The sequence below is a fragment of the Saccopteryx leptura genome, chromosome 1 (genome assembly GCF_036850995.1).
Source record: "Saccopteryx leptura isolate mSacLep1 chromosome 1, mSacLep1_pri_phased_curated, whole genome shotgun sequence".
Classification (NCBI taxonomy): domain Eukaryota; kingdom Metazoa; phylum Chordata; class Mammalia; order Chiroptera; family Emballonuridae; genus Saccopteryx; species Saccopteryx leptura.
In genome coordinates this window covers 10,331,435-10,349,435 of record NC_089503.1, presented here as the reverse complement: position 1 = coordinate 10,349,435, position 18,001 = coordinate 10,331,435, and the positions used below count along the sequence as shown (strand labels likewise).

At 49.9% G+C, this 18,001-nt stretch overlaps 1 protein-coding gene across 2 annotated transcripts; it reads left to right on the top strand.

Annotated features, from left to right (window-relative positions):
- Positions 1-7,446: 7,446 nt before the first annotated feature.
- On the top strand, positions 7,447-16,677 carry ASRGL1 (asparaginase and isoaspartyl peptidase 1). 2 transcript variants are annotated; one of them, XM_066360554.1, is made up of 7 exons: positions 7,447-7,761; positions 8,278-8,478; positions 10,110-10,252; positions 10,785-10,942; positions 14,089-14,207; positions 14,978-15,088; positions 15,477-16,677. In XM_066360554.1, the coding sequence occupies exons 1-7, from the start codon at positions 7,458-7,460 to the stop codon at positions 15,680-15,682; spliced, it is 1,242 nt and encodes a 413-aa protein (XP_066216651.1). In that variant the 5' UTR covers positions 7,447-7,457; the 3' UTR covers positions 15,683-16,677. The 2 variants fall into 2 exon arrangements, with proteins under 2 accessions (XP_066216651.1, XP_066216656.1); XM_066360559.1 differs by having other exon boundaries at positions 7,549-7,682.
- The last annotated feature ends 1,324 nt before the right edge of the window (positions 16,678-18,001 follow it).

The window sequence follows — 18,001 nt, the reverse complement described above, 5'->3', positions numbered from 1 at the left end:
GGCTCCCACTAGTGGCCAACACAATTATCACGTCTTCCGCCCTCCGATCATTAAGGGAGTGGCGCCACCTTGTGGCCAAAGCCTGTAACTGCGTCCTGTACCTCTCTACAGGAGGATATGGCTGAGGAGGACACCTGCTTGACTTCATCTACTCCTGGTAAGAACAGTAAGAGATGCTGCTGCTCTTCATCATCTCTTCAGCCTAGTCTGTAAATCCCCAGCCAAAGAACTATTATATTTCATTCACCCCATCAGAAAACAGCTGAGAGTCAAACCCTGCTATCACCATGCTCCTCGTCCTCATCAACACAACACAAAACTTACTGAGACAGTTGGCAAAACACTTGTGCCAAAGGGACCAGGTGGGTCCCAGACACAACCTCTGCCCAGAAGAACCCACAGTCCAGGGTGAGAACATGATAGCTAAATCGATAGATAAAACCATGTAGGTATACATATTGGAAGCATAAGGTTAGTAACAAATTAATAGAACAAACAGGATTTTATTTACTTATTATTTATATTTTTTTATTTTTCCATTGATTGAGAGAGAGGAAGGGAGGCGGAGGGAAGCAAGAGAGAGAGGGAGGCATCAACTCAGTGTTTCACTTAGTTGTCTCATTTAGTTGTGCACTCATTGGCTGTTTGTCCTATGTGCTCTGACTGGGGATTGAACCCAGGACCTCAGTGAGCTGGGATGACACTTTATCCACTGACCCACCCCGCCAGGGCATATCTTAGTTCTTTCCAAAGAAATCATTTAAGTTACGATATTAAGAAGAATGATTAAATGCTAAATCATTCTGGACAGAGAGCACAGAACCTGGAGATTAAAGGACAATAACTCAGACAAGAGTTGCTGATCTCCAACTTTTAGAGTCAATCTATAGTCGAAGCACTTAAGAGCTGGCTGTAGTTGCATACTAGAGGAAGCGAGAGATAGAGGGGGAAGAAACGAAGGGAAGGGGGCAGCTCCGAGGTCCTGATCTTACGAAGTGGGAAGGCAAGGGATGCTGGTTTCAGTTGACAGAACTAGAGAGAAAGAGTTAAGTCCATTCCTTACATTTACACATGGAACTGACCAAGAAACTGAAAACACTGAAACCACTCCGCTGGCGAGGAAAAAGCAGAAAAGGTGAAGCGGTAGATGAGCTAAAACTGCATCTAGGGAAGTGAGAGGTTGGTTAAGTAATGCCGACGCTGTTAAGCAGTTGTTTAACATCAATGAAGGTGCAATGGCGTGCATGTATTAGTGAGATATGGAGCAAAGTCTGGGAAGATACAACAATAAGTTTTTTAAATGGCTGCCTCTGGCCCTGGCCGGTTGGCTCAGCGGTAGAGTGTCGGCCCAGCATGTGGATGTCCCAGGTTCGATTCCCAGCCAGGGCACACAGGAGACGAGCCCATCTGCTTCTCCAGCCTTCCCCCTCTCCTTCCTCTCTGTCTCTCTCTTCCCCTCCCACAGCCAAGGCTCCACTGGAGCAAAGTTGGCCTAGGTGCTGAAAGATGGCTCTATGGCCTCTGCCTCAGGTGCTAGAATGGCTCCGGTTGTAACGGAGCATCGCCCCAGATGCGCAGAGCATCGCCCCCTAGTGGGCGTGCCGGGTGGATCCTGGTCGGGCGCATGTGGGAGTCTGTCTGACTGCCTCCTTGCTTCTAACTTTGGAAAAATACAAAAATAAAAAAAAAATTTTAATTAAAAAGGCTGCCTCTGGACAGTAATGCGAGGTCGGGGAGGAGAAGAGGGATGGGAGGGCACAGAAGACTGTTGGCTTTGAGATCAGAGGAAGGTGTTGTGAGCCAAGGCACACAGGTGTCCTCTAGATGCTGGAAAAGGCGAGGAAATGGATTCTTTTCTAGAGCCTCTGGAAGGAACATAGACTTCTGCCCTCCAGATCTGTAGGGTAATAAATGTGTGCTGTTTGAAGGCACTGAGGCTGCGGTCATTTGTTAGAGCAGCAATAGGAAACTGATACAGTGGGGGGGGGGGGGGTGACTGGTCCTCCACGCGGTCCGGGGAGGCTTTAGACTGGGCTTTTTATAAAGGAGGGAGGGGAATCCGACAGTGACGTGTGTCCATTACCTGTGGGGTGGGTGAGAGCACAGGGGTTCTATCCATACAATACAGCCGGTCCAAGTTTGCCTGGCTCAATCCCAGTTTACGCCCCAGTGTAATATTATAGAGTGCTTTCTTTCACCCTCGGTGTGCTGGTTTGGCGACAAACTATACGTCCTTTCTCCCCACCCCTATGCCTTGATCCCTTGCTCAGTCTCTGAGCACCAGAAATGTTTCCTTCTCTCCTAATTCAAATCCTTTGTTGCTTTCACACCAAATTCAGGATCCATCTTCTCCAAGCTGTCTGTGCTGAGCTATGCATGTCCCAGGTGTCTTTCCTTCCACTGAAATCCGCTAGTACTCAGATCATTTATGCCACAAAAACTCCCCTTCCACTTGTGTTGCTTTTTTATTTTTTTCAATCTGTAGTTTTCATCCATGCAATAGTGGATATTTGTTACTTGTTGCCACCCAATGTCTTCAACGTCCTCCCTGCATTTTGGCAATATCTCTACAAGATGAATCCTGCGCTCCCAAAATAAATACTCCAACATTTGCGTTCCTGTACTTCCTCACAGCGAGGGGGAGGCGTGTGACCTGGTGCCACCAATCAGATGCTTCCGTGTGAGACTCGGACCAGAAGTGGGCAAGGTGAAGAAGTGGCCGGAGGCCATGCTCTTCCTGACGGTCAGAGGAAGTGGCGCTGGACAGACAGGTGCCCAGTCCCAAGGGCTGGTGCCTAGGGAAGGTGGTAAAGGTATATACGCTAGAGTCTAGACTAAGTCTAGTATTATTCCCACCTGTGTGCAGGTAGACCTTCCCAGAGATCCTTATGATTCCCCCAACGAATCCATTTTCACCCATATCTAGCCAGAGCGGGGTTGCGTTGAATGCAAGCGGGAACTGACTCGTACAGCCGGTGTTGTCACGAGAGCTGGTTGACAGTCTGGATCTTTGAGAGCTTCTCTTCTCCTCTAAGCACCTTCCCAGCACGAACCTTAACAACCCCGCTCTATCAAGTTACGCCAACCGGAATTAGGAAAACACATTCAGGAGAGAATGGGGCATTGTGGAGCCTACAGTGTACAAGCTACTTGTCAGACACAAGGGACAAACAGTGAGCAGAACATCCTGAAGGCAGACGCCCACCAGCCCCCAGCTGAATTCCATGGAGGCAAGAAAGCTTTTGGCTTGCTGCCTGCGCGCTTTTTCCACTTTTCCCCAAACAGGTGCCAAGTAAGGTGCCTTATTGCCCCTAGAAACACAATTTAGAGGTGCCTGTCCTCTTGAGAACATCTTGAGCAGAGTTGCCTGCTTCCAGTAAGCGTTGTGTAGTTTACTTGTTTTCTTAAAGGGCCTGACATTTTAGCAGCTTATTGACTTGCTGTTTCCTTTCTGAACTTGGTCACTTGCACGCTCTCTGGATGTTGTGCACAGGGCACACCCCACGGCCGGGGACGGGAACCTAGAGCTCGCGAGGCAGATGTGGCTCTTTTGATGGCTGCATCTGGCTCCAGAAAAATCTTTAATAAAAAAAAAATGTTAAAAATATAAAACATTCTCATGTATTACAATCCATTCATTTCCTACCGCTCATGTTCATGGTTGCAGGTGGCTGGAGCCAATCACAGCTGTCCTCCGGGACAACATCAAATTTTTATTGGATAATGTGTAACGTACACGGGTCGTTGTATGGCTCTCACGGAATTACATTTTAAATTATGTGGCATTCATGGCTCTCTCAGTCAAAGAGGTTCCCGACCCCTGCCCCACAGGGACTGGCAACTGCAATCCTGTCCGGGGCAGAAACGCAGCTGGAGACGCCATGAAAAACCTGTGGCTCCCCAAAACTATTTTAGAAACAATTCTCGTGTTTTTCGCAAAGTATTGGTAGGAGAAAAGTCATAATTCATTGATTCTCCTTCAACAGAATTTATTTCCCATCTCTACTTTGCAGCATATATCAGAACCAGTGGGGAAACTGAGGCAGATAGCTGGATAAACTGGCTGAGCAATTCATAGCCAGCTACAGAGCGTCACTTCCTTAGCGATAACACCTAGGCCTCACTGGTGTTTTGATGACAGCCCCCCCCCCCCGCAGTGGCTGATGATACCCTGTCCTGGGGCTGGCAGATCAGTGGAGACCTCGGCCCTAGGGGGGGTCACACCTAGAAAAGCTAATGAATATTTTATTAAAATCCTCGCCTAAACCTCCCAGTCTTTTTTTGTTTTGTTTTGTTTTGTTTTGTTTTGGGGTTTTTTTGTATTTTTTCTGAAGCTAGAAACGGGGAGAGACAGTCAGACAGACTCCCGCATGCGCCCAACCGGGATCCACCCGGCACGCCCACCAGGGGGCGACGCTCTGCCCACCAGGGGGCGACGCTCTGCCCACCAGGGGGCAATGCTCTGCCCCTCTGGGGCGTCGCTCTGTTGCGACCAGAGCCACTCCAGCGCCTGGGGCAGAGGCCAAGGAGCCATCCCCAGCGCCTGGGCCATCTTTGCTCCAATGGAGCCTCGGCTGCGGCTGCGAGAGGGGAAGAGAGAGACAGAGAGGAAGGAGAGGGGGAGAGGTGGAGAAGCAGATGGGCGCCTCTCCTGTGTGCCCTGGCCGGGAATCAAACCCGAGACTTCTGTACGCCAGGCCGACGCTCTACTACTGAGCCAACCGGCCAGGGCCTAAACCTCTCAGTCTTTACAAATCCTCCAGAAGGGCTTAGCAGCACTGTGCTCTGCCTTTCTCTCCCCTCCTCTCCTCCATTGCCCTCGACCCCCCTCCCGCTCCCCACGCTGGCATCTCGGAAATTCTGAGGGACCCCGCGAGACTTGCAACCAGGGGAGCAGCGGCCAGCGGCAGTTCACCCGAGCTAAGCCCCGAACCTGTTTCCAAAGCCCCCTCTTCTCGGCTCGTGTCTTCCCCGTGTTTCTGCAGAGCCAAGGCAGCCCCGCCTTGGTTTCCTCCTGCTGTTTCTTCTGTCCTGGGCCCTTCCTTGTTTCAGTGTCCCCAGCTTTAATCAACTTACTCTCAAGATCACCTGGACTTGTGTTGTGAAATGTTTCCTGCATGAAGTCAAGAACCCACACACTACCGGCTGGCCCGAGGCAGACCCGAAGGGTCAGGTGCCCTGTCCAGTAACATCATTAGGGCGGTCTCCATGTATTTCCACATCCCATAAGTACCAGTTTCCACCTGAGGAAACGACTTGTGCAAAAGGGACCCTGAAGGAGGGGCTAGCCTTCGGCCAAGCCCCGCCCCCATCACCTGCCAACTCATGGAGCAGCCCCACCCCTTTCCTTCCTCGGAGGAACAGAAAGTCAGCATGTGAGTGTTTGATGGTGACTTTGCTATACGGGTGATTTTGAATCTGCTGTAATTTTTTTTTAAAGCTTTTGTTCTTAATCTCTGATAGCAGCAAATTCCTTTCGGCACAGCGGAGAAGAGCTGCTCTGCTTTATGTGGGCTTTTCCTCTACTGCGGCTCTCAAACTTCTCCCCTGAGGAACCTGAAGGACGGAAGAGAGGTAGCCAGTCATCCTCTCCTTTCTGGGCAGTAGCGGTGAGGAAATAATAAATATAATAATAACATAGCAATAGCAACTCTGTATTAATCATCCACTGTGTGCCAAGTTGATGCTAAGGGTTTTACAAACATTTTCTTATCGAATCCCCACAATAAACTTGATTTTGTGGACTGGTTGCAGTGGAAGCTGTGGTTTAGAGTATAAAGTCTGGCCATCGTCCTTTTGTATATTCAGTCTGCAAAGGAATCAGCTCCCTTGTCAGTATCTTAAATTGGGGAGGGGCGGGGAGGGAGAGTTAAGTGGTATTTGTCGGATGAAGTGAGGGTTTATGTTTGACATTGGTTCATCCAACCAATAAAAAGTTTAAAGTAAATTAATAATGGAAATAAAATTATAGTTAAAAAATTCTACTTTATATAATAGAAGAATGTACTCTGGTTCATGCCGCTAACCTAGTATCTTAGTCCTCTCACAGGACAGAATTGTAAACTCCTTCTATTGGAAGAGCTATTAGAAGGATGTTGTGGTAATGGGGACTACTGCAGCCCCGGGGAATACAGGTGATAGGTCCAGTCATCTACAGACAGGGCCTTACAGGACCACTCCGGGGCAGGAAGGATGAAAAGCATCAAAACTAAATAAACAAACTGGCACTTGTGGTTAAAGCTTCTAGAGCTGGGATCCTGAGGCTCACAGGAGGAGTAAGCCGGGGCTTAGACTCTTCAGTGCATGCACCCCAGGCCCAGAACCAAACCAATTACAGGCTTTATCTTTCTGTTCTTTACCAAAGGCTACCGGGAGAAACAATGAAAAGGGAGAATTTAATTTAAACAAATAACCAGGAAATTCATGAAACATCTCAGGCAGAAGAAGGATTTTAGTGCTGCAGCTTTTCAACTTTTGTCAACTGATGGTCATTGGCGCCAATTCAACACCAAGAGGAACCCCCAGTTTGGGGTGTGGTGAAGAAGAAAACTTTATTCAGTGCAAAATAGCTCAATGTAACACACCAGACTGTGAGGCAGCCCTGGGGCCAGGCCCCTCTCTGGCTAGACAGCTCAGCTCAGCTCTGCTCTGCTCTTTGCAGTCTGCTGTGCCCCGTACTGGTCTGCTCTGCGGCACTGTGGTCTACTCCGGCCTAAGCTGGTTTGCTCCCACCTTGGGTACTTCAACTGAGGAACCGTGGGGGAACCTCCTGTGGAAAGGGAAAGTGGGCTCTTGAAACTGACATGAGTTGCCTTATATGGACAGAAGCCCCTGCCCCTGACCCGTGATTGGTCCATTCTCATGCAAATGAGAACTCCAATATTCCCAGTATAATTGGCCCAAAAGGAACCTCCTGATTGGTCAAAATAGATGAAGCTGCAAAGCTCCAATTGGACAAAGAAGGTCTCAGTCCTATTGGTTGAAGTAGGATTCCAGGAACTCCTTTATAAAGACTGGCTTAGCCCACAGGAACACAGTGTGGGCAGACAATTCAGTGCAGAGGCAGGTAATCCAGTCGTAGTTTCTCCCTGAAGTGCAGTTTGCTTGGGAGGCCCCTATATAGAAATGGCTGCTAGGCTCTGTTTTTTAAAACTTAAGCAGTTAGCCTTTCTTAGTAGGTGTCTTCTTTCTCAAGGTTCACACTTCCAATTACAAAAACCTTCACCAAACCCCAAATTGGGGATTCCCACTGGGGTTGAATGGGGATCAACCACTGGTTGACCTTTGCACATCCCTTCATCTGGCCAACACTCTTCCACCAGCCTTATGAGGAGGAGGAGGAGGTGCCTGGCATCCCGCTAGTACGCTCAGAAGCTCGCCTGGGCGAAGGGCCAGCGTCCAGCCCGGTCTGGGAGCCAGACCGCAAAGTTCAGCCGCAAAGGGAGACACCGACAGAAATGCGAGACTTTGCACCGGGCCCGGATTGGGAGCTTTACGGTAATTCTGCGCGGGCGCGCCCCGCCCCTGGTACGCAGGCGCGGTGCCGTTGCAGGCGGAGCAGTTGCCAGGCCAGCGGTTTGCAGACCCGCCTCGTGGAGGATCTGGGGCGTGCAGGTTCCGAGGCCGGCGGGGCTGCCCGGCCCAGCCTAAAGCCCCGTTGTCCGCCTCCCGCGGCGTCCTCGGTTAGTAGACGCCGTGCCCAGCAGCGGTCTGGGACCCGGGGAAGCACGCGTCCTGGCGCTGATGGTTCGAGACGGGAAGGCGAGGATAAGATGGCACTGCTGGGTTGTCAAGGCTAAGGCATGCCCGAGGGGTGGGGGTTTACAACCTGAGGGGAACGGGCTGGGTAGACCTGAGCAGCGTAGGGTGTCCCCAGAAGTCCGTCCCTGTGAAACAGAAACCCATCGGGGATCCTGGGAGGAGGGCTGGAGCTCTGGCCCCGGGCGCCATCTCCGCACCGCCAGGCCGGTGGCCCCGCAGGGATCGGGGGCCGGGGTGCTCCCGGGAAACTGAGGCCCGCAGGTGCCGGGACGGCAGGGGAAACAAGGGAAGCCAGGGGGCGCTCTAGGCTTTTCCTGCCAAGTGCAAACAGAGCCGCCTCTTTACCCCCTTGACCCGCTTGGTTTCAAGAAGTTGCCCGAGCTGTAAACCCTGCCTTGCTCCCGGAGTAGAAACCGGACCTTGTCCCCCATGGAATGTCCCGAGGATATTGTGTCCTGAGCGGTTTTCCTAGGCCCTTTGAAATAACGTCTTCGTCTTCGTCCTCCTGATTCCTAGGGTCCGTGGACATGAATCCCGTCGTCGTGGTCCACGGCGGCGGAGCCAGCTGTATCTCCAGCGACCGCAAAGAGCGGGTGCGGCAGGGCGTCATCCGAGCTGCCACCGCGGGCTACCGCATCCTGAAGGAGGGAGGAAGCGCAGTGGACGCTGTGGAAGGAGCAGTGACTGTCCTGGAAGATGATCCCGAGTTCAACGCAGGTAAATCTGCACTGCACCCAATCAGGTTAAACTTCTCCCCCAAAATAACTAAGAACCTCTGTCAATGATTCTAATCAGCTCTGTGGTAGAACTTAATATGCTTAAGAGATTTAATTTTTCTCTTATTACCTTTTGACCAAGTTGCTTTGAGAATTTTTAAACGTTTCCATTCCCCCCTTTTCTTTTCTTTTTTTTTCTTTAACTTGCTTACAAGAATTCACATTCCAAGAGGTTTTTTTATATTTATTATATCTTTCTGTGGGAGGCTGGAGGTAGACTACATACCATAAACTGTGCTCATTTTAAGTTTTGAAAAATGTATAATGCACCTGTGTCACCACACCACAGTCAAGATTTAAAACATTTCATCGCCCCCAAAAGTCGCTCGTGAACTTTGCAGCCACTCTTCCCCTCTCATCCCCAGCACTGGGCATCCACTGGTGTTTCTGCCACTATAGGTTCATTTGCATTCTCTAGAACGCCATGTAAATACAGTCAGTGCAGGATGTATTCTGTGTTTGCCTTCTCTCACTCAATTGATTAGAAATACTTGTTTTCTTCCCTTGCGTTTGCTAAGCACTATTTAGCACATACATGTAATTTCATAGATCAGCCTGACCACAGAATGAGGCATAACTGTATTTTTATGGTTCTTTGTTGAGCCGTTGATGTTTGTGATCCGTTTTGAGTTTGTTTTTCTGAAGGGTGTTAAGACTGTGTGTAGATTCTTTTTTTTGCATGTGTATGTCCAGTTCTAGCACCATTTGTTGAAAAGACTTATCTTTGCTCCATTTGAGTGCCGTCTTTCCTAAGATTCAGTACCTCATTCCAGTGTGTGTGGGTTTTCCCACATTACCCAGCAATTCTCGGACACTGCGAGGTGTCCTCAATTCCGCTCAGTTCTGACACTGTACATCCCTGGCTCAGTGTTAGTCCCACCCAGTGGTAGCTTTCATCTCTAAAAGTTCTATTTGACTCCTTTGCATATTTTCCTCCATGTTCTGATACATGTGGAAGATAGTTATAACAGCTGTTTTAGCATTCCAGTCAACTAATTCTGTTATTTGTGTCATTTCTAGATGTTACCACTATTGATTTTCTTTTTTCCTTCTTAATATGGGTCTTATTTTTCTGTTTCTCTGTGTGCCTAGTAATTCCTCACTGGATACCAAACACTGAATTTTACCTTGTTATAGGCTGTATATTTTTATAGTCCTTTAAATAATGTTGAGCTTTGTTCTTATTCCATTTTTATGAATGAGGCAACAGTCACAACAAGGTTAAGGATAGCTAGACTTGCAGGAATTATCTAGGCAGAGAAAGTTGGAAGAGGGATACTGGTGGTAAAAAGAACGGCACTGCCAAGGGCACAGAGCGATGAGAGCCTATGATCCATTCAGGGAAACCTAATATTTCAGTAACGTGTAACCAAGGAGCGGAAGCTGGGAGAGTCGGTCAGAGACCAGGTCAGGAAGGCTTCGTACTATTGATTTTGCAGGTCATGTTTGTCGTGGGAAATGTTCCTCTAGCTACAGAGTAGAGGATGAATTAAAGTAGGCAGCTTAGAGGACACTCAGAAGCCATTCCTAAATTCTTAGTTCTTGCTTTCAACTCCTTCTTTTTGGGTTTAGGTTGCGGCTCCGTCTTGAACATGAACGGTGAAGTTGAAATGGATGCCAGTATCATGAATGGGAAAGACCTGTCTTCAGGAGCCGTGTCTGCCGTCCGATGCATCGCGAATCCCATTAAGCTTGCACGGCTTGTTATGGAAAAGGTACGTGTGACCAGAGCATCCTTTTCCTGTGGCATTCCACTGCTTTAATTTAACGACTAAAAGGGGTCTGACTGTCGGGAAATACTTGAGCTCACTCTTCTAAAATTATATAAAAGCACGGAAGTAACGTTAAGGTTCTCAAATAGCCAGGATTCTGATTCTGCGGACCATGCAATTTGACCAGTAATCACTTGACCAGTGATGACTTCGTTTTCATGTTATCTTCCTGTATTCGGCCTTCTTTCAACACATATGAAACATACAAACTGAACAGACCATCTGTTTAATGGCACGTGTTAAATAACAATGGAGTAAGTTGTCTAAATTTAAGGTCAGATGTAAGTCACGTTCCTAGCAATACGCCTTCATTTTGAGGGTTATTTTTTAAGACAGAACCCAAGAGCAAGGCTTTCTTCAACATTCAGAAATGAAATATGCATTTTTGAGCAGTAATTACTTCCACACAGTAGGAACAGTTAAGATTCTAACTTTTTCAAAAACGAACCATTTTTCCATCTTTTTCTGGTTCCAGACCCCTCACTGCTTCCTGACTGACCAGGGGGCAGCAAAGTTTGCGGCCGCCATGGGGGTTCCAGCTGTGCCCGGGGAGCAGCTGGTCACAGAGAGAAGCGTCAAGCACCTGGAGAAGGAGAAGAGCGAGAGAGCGGCTCAGAAGCCGGGCCAGCAGGAGTAAGTGCCCTCGCGGCTCGCGGCCCTGGAGTGACGCAAGTGGGGAAGCGGGATTGTCTGCGTTGCCTCAATAAGTCAGAGATCACTTGGTACTTGCCACTTTTGAACAAAACAATGCCCCAAATAATGGAAAGACTGCCGTTTTGATTCTTAAACTTGACCTTGTTTACGATTTCCATGAATAGTAACTCAAACGAGGCTAGCAGCGTCCCTTCTGCAACACGATTTAGTAGAAGCATGCCGTGTGCCAATGTATAAACTCTCTGAATGCTTCTTGACCACTTTTTTATCTAAGGGGACCAAACAGGCTCTCTGTCATCTAGTGCAGAGTCCACCAGAAATTTTGTGCCAGTCCACAAAAGAGTTTTAACCATTGGGCACGAAATATCTGGTGGTCCAGCACCAGTTCACAGACCAGCGGTTGAAAACCACAGATCTGAGTGTAACCTGTGAACTCTTTCATAGTGCAGAGAAATTACTACAGCCCTTAGCGGTTCAGTTTAATCAAACATTCTGAAGTATGGTTTTCTGTGTTACAAAGTTCAAAATCCCAAATGAAACTCCCTTATTGAAAACAAAATTTGAATACGGTCTGGGAGTTTATAATGGAATATAATCTATTAACTTTGCATCTTTTTTTAAGTTTGTGTGATTTAACCAGTGGTATACTTTAGTATCACATATGGAGCTTTTTCAAAATAAACCTGGTTGAGGCCCTCTCCGTAAAGAATCTAATTTAATGGATAAGGCAGGTGTACTAGGACCAAGTTTCCCAGGTTAAGAATGTGTTTTACAAGACTGACCATATGTTGGTAGCTACTGATAACCTTACCAAGTGTGCTATTGTATCTATCAACTAAAGTCATGAATGGGGTGACTATCAATGGTTCCTATACATTTTCATAGATGACGTTGCCACATTGTTCTCTGAAAATTTTGCAACAATGTATATATTAGAAGCTTAGAAGGATCCCCCATCCTAAGACAAAGCCACTAGATTTTCTTGAATAATTTTTTTTACCTTTTATACTGGTAAAAAGGTGTTAGCAATCTGGAGTTGATTTTTGTGAATGGGCTCCTGTTTACTTCTAATTAGGATGCCAACTTCTCTTTCTGGCCGTTTGAATGCCAGACTCTGCGTAGCTGTGGGTCAGACTCTTACCCATTAGGGCACCTCAAGTTTGTGTCCAGAACTAGACTTTTTTTATTTCCCCCCCGATTCCACTCCACACACACCAACACAAAACAGAACAGCCTGTTCCCAATATCTCCTACATTTCAGCAACTGCTGCTTGGCAGCCTTGCCGTTCCTCGTCCCACAAGCCTGAGAGGTGTTCGAGATTGCTCACATCTCAGGCACCTTCAGGTCGCCCTTCACGGTGCCCAAGTCCTGCCCACGACTCCGCTTCACTGAACACACGCTGGCAGACCCACTTCCACGCGTATCTCCCTCAGGCAATACAACAACCAGAATAATTATTCTAAGTTAAACTCTCTGTAGAAGTAGATAGTGTGCTCCCAGAAGCACACACGCCATATGTGTGCCCCTGGTGAACTCTCAGAGTGGACGCCCCACGCGGTCAGCGCTCAGAGTGGGAGGCAGAGCATTGCAGAAGCTGCCCTCGGGCCCCCGTGCCCGGCCTGTCCTCCCACGAGGCAGTCCTTACCTCATTCCTGACACCGTGGATTGGCGGTGCCTGTTTCTGAAGTTTATTTAAATGGAATCAAATAGTATGTGTTTTTACCTTTGGGGGACCTTCGTGTCGTTTTCAGCTCGCTGTTATTGCAAACGGCAGTGCGGTGAACACGTGCACTTTTGGTGAACGTGTGTGCACGTGCCCGTCAGCCAGAAATGGAGCGGGGTGGCCGAGTCGGCTTTGGTGGACACTGCCAGGTGGCTGCCCAGAGGGCCGTGGCAGCTTGGGTTGGCAGCAGTCCTGAGCGTGGGTTCCAGTCCCTGTGCATCCCGCCCACACTCAATTACAAGTCTCATTTTAGCCACTTGTGGATGGGCATAGTGGTCCCGAGTCTTTCTGAAACTTACATAGTAACACATCTCAGCCCAGACTGACCAGTGTCTTCCCATGTCACTCGGTAAAAGCCCTTGCAATGGCCTATAAGCAGGAGGACCACATGATTTCGTGTTCAAACAGGAACCTGGTTTTGAGAGTAAACGGCCTGGTAACCGGGGTATGTGGCCACCCGGCCTGTCAGAGCCTTCGTGGTCTGTCTGCCTGCTGGCCCTCTGACCCTGCACTCTGTCCCTTGCTTTATCCTCTCCGACCACAGTGGCCTCTTTGAACCTCCATGGACTTAGCGATCGGGTTCCGCAGCAGCACTGTGGCGCGCCCTCAGTGCCTTCGGGGGGGCCCCATATATAGCAGCACAGGTCGGGGGGCCCATATATAGCAGCACAGGTCACCAACGTTCTCCCCTGGGCCGCTGCAGTTGTCTGGATTTTTATTGCTCTGTTACCCGCAGCCCCGAAGGCAGCTCCGTGGGACAAGGATATTGTCCCTGGAGTTCACTGCTGTGTCCCAGCACTTACCAAAGGGCCTCAAGTAGAGTTCACTATAGGGCTTGGATGGTTGTAGATGGCTAAGGTGCACTTTCTTCAGCTGTTCTACCTGAGGATTTATAACAGAATGGTAGAGGAAATCACTTTATCTCTACAGCAAGTCCAGTGGAACAGGAGGTGGGGTCTGGAGGGACAGCACCATCGGCGCCACCTGGGAGGTTGTCAGAACTGCAGGGTCTCGGGTCCCGCCCCAGGTCGCCCAGCTCAGGATCCCGGGCTGGGCCAGGCAGGGGGCCAGGGAATTCTTACGTGCACTCAAGTTTGAGATTTACTCAGTTATTTTTATCCCATTTCCTAGATGAGGAAAAGAGACAATAAAACCTAAGTCACATAGCCAGAAAACAGTGGGGCTGGGACTGTGCGAACCCCGCAAGCCGAGGTCTAAGGGCGTGTCTAGCCATCTCACTGAGTGTCCAATAAAAAGCAGAGTCTTTCACCAAATCCATGAGTCAGGAATGTTGCAAAGTGTGTCCAGTTTGCAATTTGCGTATAATGTGGGCATTTATGGGGCACTGAGCTACATTGTTACTTATCAGCCTGTCACCTTTTTTCTCTTTATTTTTGGCAGAAGCTTGGGAACCGTGGGTGCTGTTGCCTTGGACTCCAAAGGAAACGTGGCTTACGCCACCTCGACGGGGGGCATCGTGAACAAAATGGTCGGCCGAGTGGGGGACTCGCCGTGCATAGGTAGTCCTGGTGGATGGCCCCTGACCTCTCCTTCCCCCTCGTCAGTTCCCGTCCTGTTTCTCCCGTCTCCGTCCTTCGTTCCCGGGAGTGGCGGTCAGGTTGGAAGGTGGTGTGCGGCACCGCTTTACGTTGAGCACGCGCCTTTCTTGCATTTCTTACGTTTCTTCCCACGATTGCAGCGCTTTGGCGACGACTTGGGAAGGCGGATGGGACTGGGGGTGGCGAGGTTGCCCCCAAGCTGCCCATCGTGCCTCTTCCTTCTCTCTAGTTCCGGGTTCAGGATCCACAGGGTCAAACACACAAAACCTCTTCCCAGGCATGGGTGCCAATTAATGAATGAAGAAAGCTGAGAATTTAAGTTTGCAGTTATTAGATTTGAGTGATATACTGCTACTTCAGGAATATTACAGATTAAAAAGTTGTTTGCATTAGGATTGAAGCAGGTTCTGTCTAATTCCTAGGAGTGAGTGACTGGAGGGGGTGGGAGGGGTGCATGTCCCAGCCCGACTGGGGCCGAGGAGGAGCAGTCCTGGTGTGCGCCCCGAAGGGCAGCCCTGCCCGCTCCCCGCCCCCGGCCCGGTCCTTCCCCGCCTGATTTCAAGGCGGTCACGTGGTGCTTGCTAGTCCCCCTTTCCAGCACAAGGTCATGGCTGCTCCTCTGACCTTTGTCTAAGTCTCCGGCATTTACGTTTATGTAGCGTTGGACTTGCACCACGTGTCTGGGCGTCCTCTCGCCGGCTGGGTTAGAACCGGTCGTTCTCTCTGAGCAGGGTCTGGAGGCTATGCGGACAATAGCATCGGGGCCGTCTCCACCACGGGGCACGGGGAAAGCATCCTGAAGGTGAACCTGGCCAGGCTCGCTCTCTTCCACGTAGAGCAAGGTACGTAGAGCAAGTTCCTGCTGTCTGGGGACGAGGACGGAGGGGCTGTCCTAAGCAGACGGAGGAGGATCGGAAACCCCGTCTCCTTCGCCACACAGGCTGCTGCCAGGCTCACCCGTTTTGACTCTTCCGCACCTGCTGTCAGGGCGTGCGCTGGAGCGTTTAGAACCCTGCCCGGCATCTCAGGGCAGGAGGCAGAGCTGAGCCCGGGTGTGGGAGGAAAGGCGGCCCTGCAAGGCGGCTGCCCGGGCTCGTCTGTGAAGCCCTCACGTGGAAATCATCTGCCAAGAGTCTCAGTTAACTCGCCGGTTCTTCCTCCTGCAAATGATTTTTCCATCGGAGCCCTTTTAAAATCACCTGTTGTTTCTCTACCTTTCCTTGTTTTCAGGAAAGACACTGGAAGAGGCTGCCCATATGTCGCTGGGTTATATGAAGTCAAAGCTCAAAGGCTTAGGTGGCGTCATCCTGGTCAGCAAAGCAGGAGACTGGGCAGTCAAGTGGACCTCCACATCCATGCCCTGGGCGGCCGCCAAGGACGGCAGGCTGCACTCCGGCATTGACCTGGACGACGCCAGCGTCGTCGACCTGCCCTAAGGCCCTGGGAGATGTGTTCTAGAGGCTGGCTTGCAGGTAAAGTTCAGTTTCCTGGTGTGGAGAGTCGCTTAACCAATTAGAGCTAGAAATGGAAAACTTCTGCCGTCTGTCACTTGTTTTGTTGCCCTGATCCATAAGTATCTGACGGTTAGGTGAGGGACAGATTCCAAAGCGGTGAGCGAAGTGCCGATGGTGAGACCAGAATAAGACCAAGACTAGCGAAGGTGACGAGCCTCTGGCTGCTCTCATGAATAGCCCCGTCATCTTAGGTTAAAAACACGATCCTAACCCAACAGAAATTGCCTTGGTGCAGGAAGTGCCTTTGGAATGGGGAGACCCACCCCACAGTGGCACCGCTGCCCCCAGAGCTGTCACAGGGCACTTGCCAACAGGACCCACGAGAGTGAGTTGGGAAGGAGAGTCCGGTTGGAGCAGCCGAGCTAATGAGCAAAGTCCAGTTAAGCCACAAAATATTGCAGCGTCCTGGACCCAGAAGAACACTGGGTAAAAGACACCACAAGAGGATAAACTGATTTTTCTAAGAAAGTTCAGATCTTCTCTGACTCACTGATAATTTCCAGGTGCTTTAAAAGGCCCCTCTGGTAACCCAGAGCTCCCTGGTCTGGGGGGGAAGGGCAGAGCAGACACTGCGGCGCTCCGGTGGTCTGAGTGTCCGTGGGCTCACACAGGAGCCCGCTCACCCCGTGTTCCCCACGGCCAGCACGGCCACTGAGCAGCCCCGGAGTGATGGGGCCTGCCTAGGAGAGGCGGGGAGAGCCAGTCGATACAGAGATGACACTGACTGTGACCTAGTGCGTACTGTCCAGCGCTGTGGGTGTGAGTGCACTGTGGTCAGAGTGGGAATCTCTACACTGGAATGGCATTTCTGCTGTGACATGTCGCTCAGTCCGTCAGGGCTTACCTTCTCTCTGGAAAGAAATTGCTTAAACTTTAAATTCCATGTGCCACTAATAAAGTGTATTTTGAAAGAATAACTGGTTAGGAGTCACTGTTGACAAAGATCAGAACGTGCATGAGCTCCCGTTGGTCTGTCAGTGCTGACATGTGTGCTAGTGGAAGAGACCTCGGGGGAGCGTGGCGTGGGGATAGGACAGCCGTCCACCACGTGGGGTGCCTGCGAGCGTGCTTCAGAAGGACGGAGCTTCCCCAGGACGCTCGGGTTAAGGAAGAAACCACACCAGCGCTTGCAAGTATCACGGGGTTTATGGGTCAGCCTTGCGGCCGTCTGCCATTGCTCACACCAGACAGTCACAGTTCTAGCTCCTGTCCCCTGACCTTCCCTGGGCCCATGTCAGCTGCTCCCAACTAAAGAGAGAGATGGCATGTGGAAGCAGAACTGAGTTTGAATTCTGCCGGTGACCCTGGGCAACTTCACTTTGTCTATAAAATAGATCACTATGAAGAGTAAATGAAATAATTGCTCGGTGTTTATCCTAAGGATCGATCCTATGGACAAATGTAGAATCTGCGCGGGCCCAGGAGGGAGTTTGCGTGTCTATATCCTTGAAAACCTCAACATGCAACAGCTGCCCATTAGAAATAAGGATTTTTGTTAGCAGGAATATTAGTTTGCTAGGGCTGCCAGCAACAAAATCTCAGACAGTGGCTTAAATGCAGTTATTTTGGAACAGTTCTGGAGGCTGGAAGGCCACGATCAAGGTGTCGGCAGGTTTGATTTCTGCCGAGGCCTCTCTGCTTGGCTACAGATAGATGGCCGCCTTCTCACCATGTCCTTACATGGTCTTTCCTTTATATATACTGTGGCCAAATTTCTTATAAGGACATCAGTCAGCTTTAGTTAGGGCCCACCCAAACAGCCTCACTCCAAATACAGTCAGAGTTAGGGCTTCAACGGACAGCCCATCACAGGAGGCAAAGCAGAATTACTTCAGGGGTTGGAACAGGAGAGACTGGAGAAGATAACAGTCACTAAGCACAAAAGGGAAGAGGAAGGAAGGGAAGATGGGGAGGCCAGTTGAAAGCTCTGATTTGTGCTCATGGGTGCTGCCATTCACTAGAAAAGTGACTCTAGTCATCAGAGATTGCTGGAGGCTCAGGTTGGAGCCCCCTGGCCTCTTTGGCCAAGCAGACCCAGTAAGTAAGGGTGTGACAGCCCTTTTGTACAAGCCAAGGTATATATTGTTGTCCTGGACCTTCGTTCTGTGAAAAGTCACCTCCACTAGCCTGGGGATCTCATAAGCAGAGACTGTCTGGGCCTCTCTTGTGCTCCACAGTTTGTCCCGGGGCCTTGCTGCATAAATGTCAACAAATAAGTGAGCACGATATAATCTAAAAGAG

Coding starts and splice junctions, on each gene's coding strand:
- ASRGL1 (XM_066360554.1), top strand. CDS start 7,458: ATGCGAGACTTTGCACCGGGCCCGGATTGGGAGCTTTACGGTAATTCT. Junction 7,762..8,277: donor TGATGGTTCGAGACGGGAAG/GCGAGGATAAGA, acceptor CCTGATTCCTAG/GGTCCGTGGACATGAATCCC. Junction 15,089..15,476: donor TCTCTTCCACGTAGAGCAAG/GTACGTAGAGCA, acceptor CCTTGTTTTCAG/GAAAGACACTGGAAGAGGCT.